The 15,484-nt window shown below is 34.6% G+C and overlaps 1 protein-coding gene across 1 annotated transcript; it reads right to left on the reverse strand.

The window, feature by feature from the left end:
- Positions 1-12,203: 12,203 nt before the first annotated feature.
- On the reverse strand, positions 12,204-15,196 carry LOC142628948 (uncharacterized). Its single transcript, XM_075802969.1, has 3 exons — positions 13,388-15,196; positions 13,032-13,106; positions 12,204-12,770 (listed from the first exon to the last, which is right to left on the reverse strand). The coding sequence occupies exons 1-3, from the start codon at positions 15,194-15,196 to the stop codon at positions 12,204-12,206; spliced, it is 2,451 nt and encodes an 816-aa protein (XP_075659084.1).
- Positions 15,197-15,484: the final 288 nt, after the last annotated feature.

Raw genomic sequence — 15,484 nt, forward strand, 5'->3', positions numbered from 1 at the left:
AATATTAAAAATTGTCAACCAATTAAATTATAAAACACTTGACTTGTAGGGATCAAAATAAAAACTACTTTAGTAAATTATAGACATTTAATACTAATTTTTATCTTCTTGGCTAGTTTGTATTGTCTTCTTTTATCTCACTTCTCTTATATAAAGAGTGTAATTCTTTTTGTATGAATGATGAATCAACCCATGTAAAAAGGTTGTCTTCTTTTACTTCGCTTCTCCTATGTTAGGAGTGTATTTATTTTCTTTATATCTTTATGTAGTTTGATTTTTGGTAAAAATTTATTCTAGGATTTAAGACATATAAAATATTTTTTTTATTTTTTTATTCATTTATCATATTTTTTAATAATAGAATTTAAGTTTTATATGTCGTGATTTTACTGTATAATGCAATATAAGAAAATTTGAATTATTAACATCATTTGCCCCAATTAAAACCCTATTATATTTTTTAAAAAAATTAATTCAATGCTACTTGAATTAAAATTTCATCATCAAATTTTGTAAAATAAAATAGAAAATATATTTATATTTATTTTAAATTATTATGAAATAATTCATTATAATTATTTTTGATAAAAAGATATTGTTTTACGGGAAATAATTTCACCATGGATTTTTAAATAATCTAATTGCTTAAGTTTTACTATTTATTATACATTTAAAATTTAATTATATTACTAAAATATTCTTCTAAAAAATATATTATGAAAATATATTTTTGAATATTTTTTTATTTATTTATGATTTTTTATTAACATACAAAGTCTTTTAGTGCATAGTAATACACTTCTATCTTCTTTTTCTCTTTTCCATTCTTTTTCTTGCTACCACCTACAAGTAGGATTAGATAAAATTAATTAAATTTAGAATATGAATCCATCAATATCATATGATAAATTTCTAGTTTGGTTTTCGTTGAATTTAAAATATTTGGTGCCTTTTGAGGGTGGAAGAAGTTGACAAATTGCATTTTTTTTTTTTAATGATTAAAGAATATATAAATAAGGCACCCTATAACAATCAAGATTTTTTTTTTCTGTTTGCTTTGAAATGAATGGAGATCATATTTAATTTTTCTTCCTTTTCTCATGTACCTGAAGGTAAAGTTAGATGTAGTATTACATCATTTAAATCATATTCCATCAAGAATAGAAAACTCTTTTCTTTTTTTTCTTTTTTTGTTAACCAAGAATAACATAGTTAGGTTTAAATAATGTGAAACCATATTTATCTTTAAATTTATGAAATATATAATCTTCATCTTTATCGGCATATTTGGAGGATTAGTTTGAAGGTGAATATTTAGTATTAATGTTTTTCATGCAACTAAAGGTATACATGGTATGGTACTGCTACATTTAAATCTAATTTTTTTTTTTTTAAATGATAACGGAATTTAAATAATATGACACCATGTTTGCCTGGAGCATTGAAATACAAAATCTTCTTAATTAATAGACTCACTATGGTTCAAAAGCAAACGAAGAGTGTCCTCTTTCACAACTAAAAGGTAAGGTTGCAGTCTAACTTTAACATAAACTCCAAGTGAAGTTTGCTTTATGTATTTCACACCAAAAAAAAAAAGTTTGCTTTATGTACCACAATTCGGGCCACGTCAAAGGATCATTTGTATTTAATCAATTTAATATTTTTTTTTTGGTAGCATGTGGACTCATTTTGTTGTGAATATATTTTAATTCAAAATTATGAAATTTAAATTTATGGGAACTTTAGTCCAATCAATTTAAATCTCTGGTATTTAGATGTACATATTTAAAAATTAGAGTACTGCTATAATAGTTATATCTTATAACATCGATGACAATGGTTGTGCTATCATGTAAATGTTGCGGGTAGTGATGGTAACGGTGGCAGCGGCATTTGGTGTTAGTAGTGACTAGTGAAACTACTAGTGGCAATGAAAATGATTATAATGACCATTGAATGGTAGTCAATACTTAGGTAGACTTGGAATACTACTTCGGACTCTCACAAAATGGATGAACTCGTCCAATTCAGAGTAGTGTTTTGGGACTACCTAAGTTTTTTCTTCGAATGATGGTGGTGACAATGACAATAATAATGACAGAAATGATGAAAGTACAAAGTACAATAGTGGATTGAATTTAAATTCAGGATTTAGATGCTTGAAAATTCTAACTCCAAAAATCCCCAAAAAATTTAATATAACATTTTTTTAATATAAACAAAAGAAATCCCAACCTAGATCAAAATCTTTCATCCAAACACATTATTGGGGTCACTAGTTTTTTTTTTTTTTTACACCTTAAATTTTCTTGTTAGACTTCATAATGGTTATGTTGTAGGTGTATATATATGTGTGTGTATCTATATATATCGACAACGATGCCACATGGATTTGCGTACTTGAAATTGTTCTCAAAGCGAGAGTAGCATGGAAGAGTGAAAATTAAAGCAGCGGATTACGTGGGAAGTTGATGAGGACTTACATCCTGATCCCGCAATTCGTTTTCAAATTCGCACCGTAGATAGCGTGAAATTGCGCTTGTGTTTTTATTTGTTTTTGTTGGTTACTTCATGATACTGAGAGACAAAGCTATCTCTCAGCCAAAAAAAGACAAAGCTATCACTTGATGTGCTTGTGTTGCTTCTGCCTTTTGCATGTCACGTACCTGCTTAGCTTGTGACTTAATTGACTTACATTTTATTTATTTATTATTAATACCAATACCACTTGCAAATGTGGCTTAGTGATAAGAAACCCTCATGATCTATCATCGTACATGTTCAAAATTATGAGTTTGAGTGGTGGTAAATTTTACTATTGTACAAATTGTCTCACGCTATTATGAATATAATTTAAGTGAGAGTCGGGGCAGTGATCACAACTACAATCTCTTCTTTTTTTTAGTCCAAAGAAGAAGATGAATAAAATTTAAACGAGAATTGGGCAATGACCACACCTATAGTCTCTCTTTTTTTAGTTAAAAGAAAGAAGAAAAAAATATTGGAGAGGTTGGGGGGTTTCTTGAGTCTCAAATCTCCTCAAGATTGTGAATTATCACAAAGCAAGTGTTTGGTAATTGATTAATCACAGATAAATACAAACTTTAATTGAAAAATAAAGTGGGTTAGCCTTTTTCCTGACAAAAAGATAAAGGAACATTGATTTCCTCTTTTCTTTCTCCCTCTTGTGGAGAAGGTATCACAGTAGGACTGTAGGAAGCCACTTAACACAGCTCTCCACCTTTGCTTTCAAATCCAAATTACCCTTGTGTTATCTAAGCCAAAGGAAGCAACTTGGTCGGCCAGCCAACCACTTGTCACTTGTTGAAAAGCCTAATCCAAATCCAAAAGTTTTAAATATCTAAAATACTTTAAAACCCAAAATGAAGAGTCAATATCAAGCAACTTGTATGTATGAATCTAAACGTCCTACTCCAGATATTATGATCTAAAAGTCTAGCTGCTAATACAGTTATACAGCAATTGCTAGGTTCTTCTTACGTGACTAAATAAGCAAGTTACTAGATTAAGAAACCATTGAAGCGGATGTATCTTTTGGTTTTTAGCTAATGAATCTCTGTTTCAAATTAAATAATAATTATATCACACAATATTTTTACATTAATTAATATATATACATATATATATATATATGTATGTGTGTGTATATATATATATATATATATATATATATATATATATATATGTTCCACTTGGAATATTACTTGCTTCAACTATCAAATAATTGGCAGAAGAAGAGGGAGGCTAAGGAGTAAGTCTAGTGATGATTCCTCGATCTCAAGATTATTCCTGTTCAGAGCACACAAGTTTGACTCTCCGCACCAACACCTTTGGAAATTCCCGTGTGATCATTATCCACGAATTTTAAGACATTTAGGAGAGCAGATGTGACATTCTTAACCATTGTGTGCTTTCTTTGCTATTGGGTGCATCTCAAAAGAATAAACTCAAGTTAACATGAAAATTTGAACCTATTCTACACGACATGTAATGACATGTGATGCTAGAATATCACGTTTTTGCTCGTGACAAGCAGTAAAACTCTGATGTCTTGGGTTTGAGCAATTATACGTGCATTCACTCTCTTGAGACTATCGAACTGGGAAAATTTAATTGCCTCTTGAATTACCCGAGGTGTACTTGCGGAAAACTCTTTGCCCCTAAGATTAGTCTGGACAAAGTCTTGAACATCTGGTGTCAATCAAAAAAGGAATATCACGTTTAATTTCAAGACTTTTATTCAAAATGTTCATGTCCGCATTCTTATAGCATTTAAACTCCCAAAATATCTTGAAAACTAAACACGTTATCCTAAACTAACACATCAATATATACAAGATGCATGAAACATATGATTATATGTGGTGGCCCATGGAAAATCAGTGGGTTAATCTTCCAAACAAGAGCATTTGTAAGACCTACAAGAATGAATACCATCGGAGGGCACTGATGTGGTACGGACTTATGCTTCTCCGGTGCTTAAGCCATGAACTCACAAAACCTAATAACACTTAAATATATGTAATTATGGACTCATACCTTGAAATGAAGAATACTTGGGGTTTATATAGGAATCTAGGTTGACTTTCTCTTCACGATCTCCTCCATTTTGCATAATTAAGGCATGATGGAAGATGTGTAATTAATGATGGCAATCAGAGATCAAGGGTTGGTGGGTGAATATCTCGCATGGGAGTATCAGAGTTTCCACGTGGGGCACCTTCATCATCATAGGGTTATCCAAAGGGGAGTCAGATGGCTCACTTCATAAGGGTGGAAGATATATACCCATTAATGTGAGTAACATGTTATCTGACATAGATCTAAATCGTTATTTTCACTTAAGAAAACTCCAATTGATTCAAACCTAATTCTATACATAAGCCACCACCGCGCACCCTTAAAACGGTGGTCACTCCACAAATATAAATGTATGTGAGGTGTAAGGAGCAAGGACCAGGGTTCATGTCTCTAGGAGAGAGCTTCACACACATATACACTTAGATTATATTAGAGTAAAAATTTTATCTTGTATAAAAAAAATATATATATCTATATATAAGAACATTTACAAGGATAAAAAAATTAATCAAGGCAAATTTTAAGTACATGCTCTCACACTCCTCATAAGCTTGAGTGGTGAATCCTCCAAACCTCAAGAGCACAAACTTGGATCATTACACCCACTCTTTCTTCCTTCGATTCCTTAGATCACCAAGCTCTTCTTTTATAAACTCTCTTATGACCTTAGTGGAGAAGAAGTGCAGTTTGGTTCAATGCCTTGATCTGTTGATAAGGATGATCAATTGATCTACTTATTAAAGATCTAGAATTAGGTTTGGTGGCGATCTATGGATTCCTAGAGGAATCGAGTGAGGTCTATGAGTTATGAATATGCAAAGATAGTGAAGAAAAATCGAGGGTCTTGGTGGAGGTAGGGTTTTCCTATCATTAAAGCTCTAATTCAAAGTGGTAGGTAGAAGATTCTAAACAATTTCACATTTAATGCCTCCCCAATTTATATAGTGAGGATTTTCACTGTTTTAGGGTTTAGAGGTCATGCATTTAGAGATAACATTTTGCCTTTAACCCTCATAAAAAAAAATAAAAAATAAAAAGGAAAAAAGTACTAATTTCTTTTTCTTTTTTTCTAAAGAACCTTGAAACCAAAGTGTCGATCAGCACTAAGGTTGCTCACATCGAAACTTTGTTAATGATTGAATCATCAATTATGCGTGTGGGTTCTTTTTTTGAGTTTTTGTACGTGGTCTTTTTTCTCTCAACTTTTATTTTGAATTTCTTATCATTTTTAAAAGATAAATCAGACTTTTATGCCATTTATGGACTCTTTCTCAATTAGTTGATACCAAAGTAAATTTATTTTCTAAAAATATCAAGATGATTATCAAGACATAATAATTTTTTAAAGAATTCAAAAAATTGCACTTTATCTCCTTGGAATGTTTCGTGATTATCAAGAGATTGCATCCATGCATTATTCTAATTCTTTAGGGCTAGGAATTTTCGTTTTTTATTTAAAAATTGATCATATGTGACGAATGGATTTATAATATAGAATATTAGGGTTTTAAATATACCATTACATGTTCAGTTATATGCCCATGCCTCTTTAATAAAAATTTTAAAAAAAAAAATTCAGCATGTTTAGATCTTTATGCATCACATAAAAAAATTTTAAAGAAGGCAAAATGATTGGCTGTTTTGGTTTGATTTAAGTCATTCACTTGTGACTTAGATTAAATTGGGCTTTATGATACATGCTTACATATCATGTACGGCTGCATCTAGGGTTTCATGAATCATAAGACATGTCATCCATTTTAAATTATGAATTTTAGCACATTTAAATCATTCCTTGCGTCATAAATTATCAAAAAAATACAACAAAAGAGTCTTTTTTTTTTTTTAATTTAATCTAATTCATTCACATGTCACCAGAGGCGGAGCCAAGGGGGGGCGAGAGGGGGCAAGTGCCCCCCCTGACTCCTCCTAAAATATTCCATATTACTTCTATTAGGAATTTTTTTAAATGCTTTACCTTCCTTGATGCAGAAATCAAACACAAATTAGGAAAAATGCTTCCTGGCCTGCTGAAATAAAGGGAAAATGACAAGCTTACCTAATGCCCAATAAGTCAATGATAGCGTGTAAGGAAGGAAAAAAAAAAAAAAAAAAAAAGGGAAAAAGTTTCCTGACACAAGAAAAAATAAATGGAAGAATTTCCCTTAGCAACAAAAACACACTCCAAGAGCTTTGACTTGTTAGCTGTTAGCTTTTAATTATCATGCACTTATCATAATAATAATAATAATCATCATCATCATCATGCATTTTAGTGTCTTTCTTATGACATTTCAATTGATAGTCCTATATTTTACACAATTTTTTTTATTGTCCTCAATTTCTTGACATTTTAGTTTTAAATTGTGGGTTTATGTTATGAACAAAATTTTAATTATTTAAAAAAAAATACAAAGTCGAATTTTACCTATAATTTCAAAAACAATTAAGAAAAGATAGTGAAACGTGTATACAACTTTGCAAGTAAATTGCTATACTTTTAATATTTTTCAAATTAATTTATTTCCGCAATTTATTTTATAGTATTAACTTAAATGTCTAACTATAGTTTAGGTTTAATTAGTTTTTGTATGACACATATAGTTGCTATTGCTTTTTTTTGTTAATATAGATTTTTTCTGTTTTTTTTTTTTTTAATATTGACTTCTAATCTTGCCCCTCCTGAATTAAAATCTTGGCTCCGCCACTGCATGTCACCTACAATTGTATCTAGGTTTTCTTCATGCATATTATTCTTTCTTTGATATATGTTCATTACTAACCTTGTCTCTTTTTCCATGCAAGTTATTTTCGTGCATGATGCTGGTTTAGAGTCAATTTTTATTATTTTCTGCTATGAATGCTTTATTTTTATTATTCCTTGTTTGTTTGTGAACAAGTAGATTTTTCTATAAAATTAAGAACAAATCGCATAAGTTTGTAAGTAAATTTATATGATACCAAATTATTATTTGTAGTTTATAAACAATTTATTTATAGTAAAAATTCATAAATTTGTAAGAGGATAAAAAAAATAGTCATAGTTTTACTATATATAAGAAAAGAATAATTTGATCTAGTAACTCATGAACAAACCTAAGCTTGTTCGACAAGAAAATGAATAAAGCTTGAACATATAATCTTGTATGGTCATAAGCTCGAGCTCGACTCATGTTCAAAATAAAATTAAATGAACAAATATTAACTTGTAATATTTGGCTCAGTTTGGATCGTTTACAACCTTACATCCTTCTCAAATCAAAGACTCATCAACCACTAATACCTCCAGTTGTTGACCACCTATAAAAACCCTCTAAGACTAACTCAAAAAGGTCATCTTGCCACCCCCATTCAAAGCTCCCAAACTAGCTCACATCACCACCCTATATTAGAATAGCTACCTAATGGGTCCTCAATTGACCATCACCTAGACATTGATCGTTCCTCATGACCATTGTTAGGTTCAAGCTCAAGTTGTGAAGATTAATCAGAGTACATTGATGAAAGAGAAAATGAGTCCTCGGATTGACCATCACCTAGACATTGATTATTCCTCGTGACCATTGTTAGGTTCAAACTCAAATTGTTAAGATCAATCAAAGTAGATTGATGAAAGAGAAAATCAAATATAAATAGGTTATAAACATGATTTTATATATAAATTTTCTCTATTTTTTATTGGCGACATGGAATAAGCATAGAACAAAACAAATGTAGTTTTTTTTTTTTTTGGGTAGAAACGAGTGGTCTTATTAACTAAACATAGAGTTTATACAACAACAGTATTATCCCACCTCCAAGCACACAGTCTACAACTCCCTAGGCCAGCCAAATCCCTTACTAAATAGTGATATACAAAACTAGGACAAGTAGTATAGACAAACAAAAGATGCTATTGGTGGGCTCCCCGTTTCGCTAGTGTATCCATGTCTCCATTTGCTTCACAATATATATGATGCACCTACACCTCCCACTCCTACTCCATGAGGCTCCTGCAATCGCATATCAAAGACATCACATGAGGCGGATAAGTAGAAGTTATATCAGTTAACCAAGATAACACTGTGACAGAATCAAGCTCAAGTTGGATAAACTTAAACCCCAGTTCCTATGCTAACAAGAGACCTTACCTAACTGCTTCCAATTCTGTCATATTATTAGTTGCTACACCCATCTTAAGAGAAAATCTGGGTATCCAAAATCTTGATCTATCACGCAGTAAACCCCTAGTACTGGCCATCCCTGGGTTCCCTATGGCACTATCATCTGTGTTTAGTTTTACGTAGGGTTCAGGTAGCGCATCCCATCTAATAATATGTGGGATCATAACTTGAGCTAGCCTTTCCGAGGTGGCAAAGAAAAAATATTTTGTGGCTACTTGCACCGTTATGTGTACTAGGCTGTGCTAGGATCGAGATTGATTTTTAAAAAATTGTTCATTCCTGGCTAACCAACATAGGAATGGAAAATATGTTTTCAAGGGAGGTTTTGGTGCAGAATTACTCTCTCTGCAGGCGCATTGCTTTGCAACCACTCTTGTAAGGGCATGTGAAAAAAGGAGATTGGCAAGATTCCCAAGGATTGACCCCACACTTCCTTAGCCTAGGGGCAATCTCGTAAGATGTGAATTGCCATTTCCGGAGTGTTGCATCTGGGGCATTGATCAGTAATGTTTAGGCAAGAAAACGATAAATATTGTCTAGTGGGAAGCCGATTATGCATGACTTTCCAAAGGAAAAATTGGATCTTTTTGGGGCATTGTAATTTCCATACCAAATTCCACAACTGTTCATCCAAAGGAACTTGTTTTTGCTGATATAAAAAATTTGATGCTAAACTAACGAAACAAGTACCATTATTTTGGGGCCATACAAAGGTATCCGAGAGCCGGGCGATTCATGCCACCGGGATACCTTGAATAAGTTTCTCAAGTTGTGGTGGGAGAGGAACATGGAGAGAGTTGAAATTCTAAGTCTGATTAGTTTGCAAAAAGCTAACTCGACTGTTTCCATCATTTTGCATTAGCGGTCCTGCTATGGGACTATAGAGGGTGCCCCTTGGGAACTAATGATCCTCCCATATCTTGATAATGTGGCCATCCCCAACTATCCATTTCATACCATAGCGTAACCATTGAATTCCATCAAACAAGGCTTTCCAAATATGCAACCCTCTAAGAGTTTTGGCACTCTCAAACAAGCTCGTATGTGGGAAATATTTAGCTTTTAAAACGTGGGCCCAGAGCATATTAGGAGTATGGTACAAGTGTCATGCCTAATTCATAAGGATTGCCCTATTTCTATGTCAGATCGATTGTAGCCCCAACCCTCTTGCATCCTTTGGAAGGGTTATTGTGTCCCAACTAACCATATGACAGCTCCGGCGCTAGTTTGTGTCTCCCATAAGAATTTGCAATTAGTTTATCAAGTTGCTTACTAACTTTTGGGGGAAGTAATGTAGTTTGCATGGCATAAATGGGAATGGAAGCCACGGAGGATTTAACAAGCATGGCACGTCCAACCATTGAAAGATACTTTGCCTGCCATCCTTCAATTTTCTTTTGAATTTTGTCAACTAAATACTAGAATGCAATGGCCGTTCGGCAGGTGGTAAAAATGGGGGTCAAAACAAATGTAGTGTAAAATAACAGAGGGTTGAAAACAAACTCTTATTAATAGACTTGATGCTACAATATTACAAAATGAACTAACTGAAATAATTACTCACTAACAGTACTTACATACAATTCCAGAACCAGAAACAGAGCATAGCTCTAGGCGCGCAAATAACTAACTTACAACTAACTAACCAACCAACCACAACTTGACAGCTGGCTTCCCTTGTAACTGAATCTGTGTTTCCTTCCCACGTGTGACTTGTGTGGGTTTACTAAACAAAACACTCCGTTTCACTTTCCTTCTTTCTTCTGTCGTTTCTTTCTTTAGTCTTGTTTTCCTTCTGTCGTTTTTGGTTCTTTTACTTCTGTCGTTTGTAGCCTTGTTAACTTCAACACTCCCCTTCAAGTCCAGAGTATTAGACTCTGAGACTTGAACTAAGGAAGCCAACTGTACTTGCTCAGAATCCTTCTTCAATGATTTGGGTAGACAAATGTCTCTCAATCCCAGTTTCTCTGACAATCTCACAAAAGATGAAAAACCCAAAGCTTTTGTAAAAATATCTGCAACTTGAGAGTTTGTAGCAACATGAAAAGTCTTGATCATTCCCTCCAAAATTTTATCTCTCACTAAATGGCAGTCCACCTCAATGTGCTTGGTCCTTTCATGAAAAACTGGGTTTGTTGTTATGTAAAGGGCAGCCTGATTATCACAAAATAGCATGGTAGGTCTTGAATGCTCAATCCTCAAGTCCTTCAACAATTGTAAAACCCAAGTGACCTCACATGCCACACTTGCCATGGCTCTATACTCAACTTCAGCTGAAGATCTGGACACAACTCCTTGTTTCTTTGATCTCCAAGAAATCAAAGAATCTCCCAAATACACTGCATAACCAGTAAGAGACCTCCTTGTATCTGGGCATCCAACCCAATTCGCATCACAGAAGCTCTTAATATGCAACTCTGTGTTGCTGGGGAAGAAAATGCCTTTATCTGGTGATCCTTTAATGAATTGGAGCACCCTATGAGCTGCCTGCAAGTGGGGTTCCCTTGGCTGTGAGACAAACTGACTCAACCTATGCACAGCATAAGTTAAGTCAAGTCTTGTCAATGTAAGGTATAATAGTCTTCCAATTAACCTTCTGTATTGGCTTGGTTCCTCCAATAGCTTACCTTCATGCTTAGACAACTTCAAGTTTTGTTCCATGGGAAACTTAAAAGGTTTACTGCCAATAAAACCTGTATCCTTGAGTATTTCCAAAGCATACTTTCTTTGATTAAGACTAATACCTTCATCTGTCCTAGCAACTTCTAATCCCAGAAAATACCTCAATGAACCTAGATCCTTCAATCCAAATTTAGCATCAAGGACCTTCTTCAAATTGTTAACACAAGCAACATTGTTTCCTATCAAGAGTATATCATCAACATATACCAATAAAACTGTGAATGAAGCTCCTTGTGTGTGAGTGAACAAGGAGTAATCTGACTTGGATTGGACAAACCCCATTTGCAAAATGGTTGAGGAAAATTTCTCAAACCATTGTCGAGATGCTTGTTTGAGACCATAAAGGCTCTTGTTTAATTTGCAAACCAAATGAGGCTCCCCCTTGCTGTGAAAGCTAGGTGGTAAGCACATGTAGACATCCTCAATCAGTTCACCATGAAGAAAAGCATTGTTTACATCCATTTGGTGAAGGAACCAACCTTTCACAGCAGCTAATGACAAAACAATCCTAACTGAGACTGATTTGGCAACAGGGGAAAAAGTTTATGAATAATCCAAGCCATGCTTCTAAGTGAACCCCTTTGCAACAAGCCTAGCCTTATACCTCTCAATAGTACCATCAGGTAAGTATTTAACTCTATAAACCCACTTGCAACCAATGGCAGACTTACCAGGAGGCAATGGGGTTAATGTCCAAGTATTGTTCACTTCTAAAGCCTCTATTTCCTTGTCCATGGCAGCTCTCCACTCAGAAAATTAAACTGCTTGGTCAAAAGAGACAGGTTCTGATGGAGTGGAGGAGACAGCCATGACAAAAGAATGAAAAGTAGGGCCAAGATGAGAGTAACTCAAATGATTTGAAAGATCATAAGGCAAACCAGAACTAGGTTTGATACTGGCAAAAGTACAAGAGTAATCAAACAAGTAAGAAGGAGGTTTGTGAGATCTAGAGGATCTTCTAAGAGGAATAAAGGAATTGGAATCACAAGGAAGAGAATTAGGAGGCTGAGAAGCAATGGAATCTGGGACAAGAATAGGCTCAGAAGAAGAGCAGTCCACAAAAAATGGTTCTGCAGAAACAAGGTCAGGAGAAGGATCAGTGATAAGAAGAGGAAGAGAACTAAGGTCAGGTGTAGGAGTGGAAGAAGGGCATGAAACAAGGTCTGATTGAAGACCATCAACAGAAGCATGAGGAAAAACAAAATTATCCAAAAATGAAGTAGAAGGATGAGGATACTCAGCAAAAGGAAAAACAGTTTCATAGAAAACAATATCTCTAGAAACATAGACAGAATTAGACTGAAGATCAAGAACTTTGTAACCCTTAATGCCATGAGGATAGCCAAGAAACACACATTTTCAAGCCCTAGGTGCAAATTTGTGCCTATTGTGAGACAAAGTAGAGATGAAACACAAGCAACCAAAAGTCCTTAGATGATGGTAAGGGGGGGCTGAATGAAAAGGCATTTCATAAGGACTTTTATTACCTAAAGATTTAGAAGGAATTTTGTTGATGAGATGAACTACTGTGAAGATGCAATCACCCCAAAAACACAAAGGAAGTTTAGACTGAAACAACAAAACCCTGGCCACATTTAGAATGTGTTGATGCTTCCTCTTAGCAATGCCATTCTGTTGAGGGGTATCAACACAAGAAAGCTGATGCAAAATTCCATTAGAATGAAAAAAATCTTTTAAGAAAAACTCTGTACCATTGTCACTTCTAATGGTTTTGATTGTGCAATTAAATTGAGTAGAAACCATGGTTGCAAACTTAGGAAATAAAGATTGAGTTTCAGATTTGTGTTTAAGCAAATAAACCCATGTGCATCTAGTGTAGTCATCCACAATGGTCAAAAAATACTTGTAACCATCAAAAGTAGCAGTGGAAAAAGGACCCATAGATTACAATGAAGCAATTCAAAAGGATTAGAAGTTACATGAGTACTAGAAGGAAAAGATAGCCTTTTCTGTTTTGCAAAATGACAAACATCACAGCAAGAAGTCTTATTAGGAACATCAATATGTATAAATGACTTCATCAATTGAAGTTTAGACAAAGAAGGGTGACCTAATCTAGAGTGCCACAAATCTGAAGAAGAAATGGGATTGACATTGGTGGCAAGAGCTGCTGAACTTGAAGATGGAACAGCAGCTTGGAGTAAGTACAAACCAATGATTTCCTTACCCAAACCAATCATGCTCCATTGAGCAAGGTTCTGGATGAAACACCAATCACCAAGAAAAATAAGGCAACAATTATTGGTTTGAGTAAGTTTACTAACAGAAATAAGGTTGAAGCTAAAAGAAGGAACACATAAGACATTTGTAAGTGTGAGTGTGGAAGAAATTTGCACAGTACCAATGTATGTTACAACAGCTCTTTCCCCATTTGGCAAATAGACACAAGAATGAACAAGAGAAGTGATTGTGGTCAGTTGAGACACTGAGTGCACCATGTGATCAGTGGCACCAGTGTCAATGATCCAAGAATTAGACTTAAAACACTGCCTATCAATGACTTGTGTTGAAAATATAGAATGGGACAGATTTGGAGGAATCCAAAAAGGATTACCTGAGAAATTGGGAGAGGATGATGAAGTGGAAGTAGCTATAGAAGATGGAAGTGCAGGTGCCATGACTGATGCAACCTGTGATGCAATCTGAGCACCAGTACCATTTGGAGTACCAAAACCTGAGCTAGATGCATTATGTGCCTTCAAAAAATTGAGAAGCTGTTCACATTGAGCTTGAGATATTGGACATTGGGTATGAGAGGTATGTTGATAAAGCTGAAAACCAAAACCACAAGGGCCTGACTGTGAAACACCAAAAGGAGTATGAAAACCAATGTTACCAATGTTGGGCTGACCAACATCACCAGACTGGATAGTAGTATTACCATCACAACCAAAAACTCCTGTAATCTGATTAGCCATGGCTTTGACCCCACCTTTTGGCTTATACCCTAGGGGATATCCATGAAGTTTGTAGCATTTGTCAGCAATGTGACCAGTGAAACCACAATAAGTACAAACTGGTCTCTCCTTTTTATAATTGCCTCCTTTTCCTCCATTGTTACGAGCATGACCTTGATTTCCTTGAAAATTTCTAGGACCATTCGCATACATAGCAACAAGATCCAATTGCTGAACTTGTTGAACTACATTGACAGTGTTGCCTATGCTTCTCCTCTTTTCTTCTTGCAAAATCAGTGAACACACCTTGCTAAGAGAAGGAAAAGGCTCGATTAGCAAGATTTGCCCAATCAAAGTGCCATAGCTGTCATTCAAGCCCATTAAAAAATGAAACACTTGCTCCTTTTGCTGGGCATCAAGCTGAGATGTCTTGGAGCCACAGACGCATGGACAATTGCAAACTGTGAAAGGCTGATTATTCACAAATTCATCCCATAAAGTTTTGAATTTGGTGAAATAGGAACTCACTGAGAGTGATCCCTGAACCAAATGCGAAATTTCCTTTTGAAGCTCAAACAATCGTGGAGTGTTGTCTTGAGACAACCTATTATTGAGATCAATCCACAAATCTTTTGCAGAATTAATGTAGATCACACTAGCCTTGAGATCAGGACTGAGGGAATTAGTCAGCCATGAAAGGATCGTAGTGTTACACCTATTCCAAGAATTTAACAAAGGTGAAGTTGGATCTGGTTCTGAAATTGAACCATTGACAAATCCAAACTTGTTTCTGGAACTCAAAGCCAAAAACACAGATCTCGCCCAAGTCATGTAATTCTCAGGACCAATGAGAGGTTGTGATGTGAGAACTAGACGAGGATTTTCATTCGCTGGTAAAAAAAAGGGTTATTGGCAGATTCATCTGCCATAGCTGCATTTGCAGTTGGTGCAGATGAAGAAGAAGGTGCACTTGACGAGTCTGAAGCCATGTGAAATCAAGTAAACGAAGAAAGCGAAGAAAACAAAAGAAAAAATTTTGTTTGGCAAGCGAAAAAGTGAGAGAAAATCTGCTCTGATACCATGTAAAATAACAAAGGGTTGAAAACAAACTCTTATTAA

Source organism: Castanea sativa, chromosome 3, assembly GCF_040712315.1.
Source record: "Castanea sativa cultivar Marrone di Chiusa Pesio chromosome 3, ASM4071231v1".
NCBI lineage: Eukaryota > Viridiplantae > Streptophyta > Magnoliopsida > Fagales > Fagaceae > Castanea > Castanea sativa.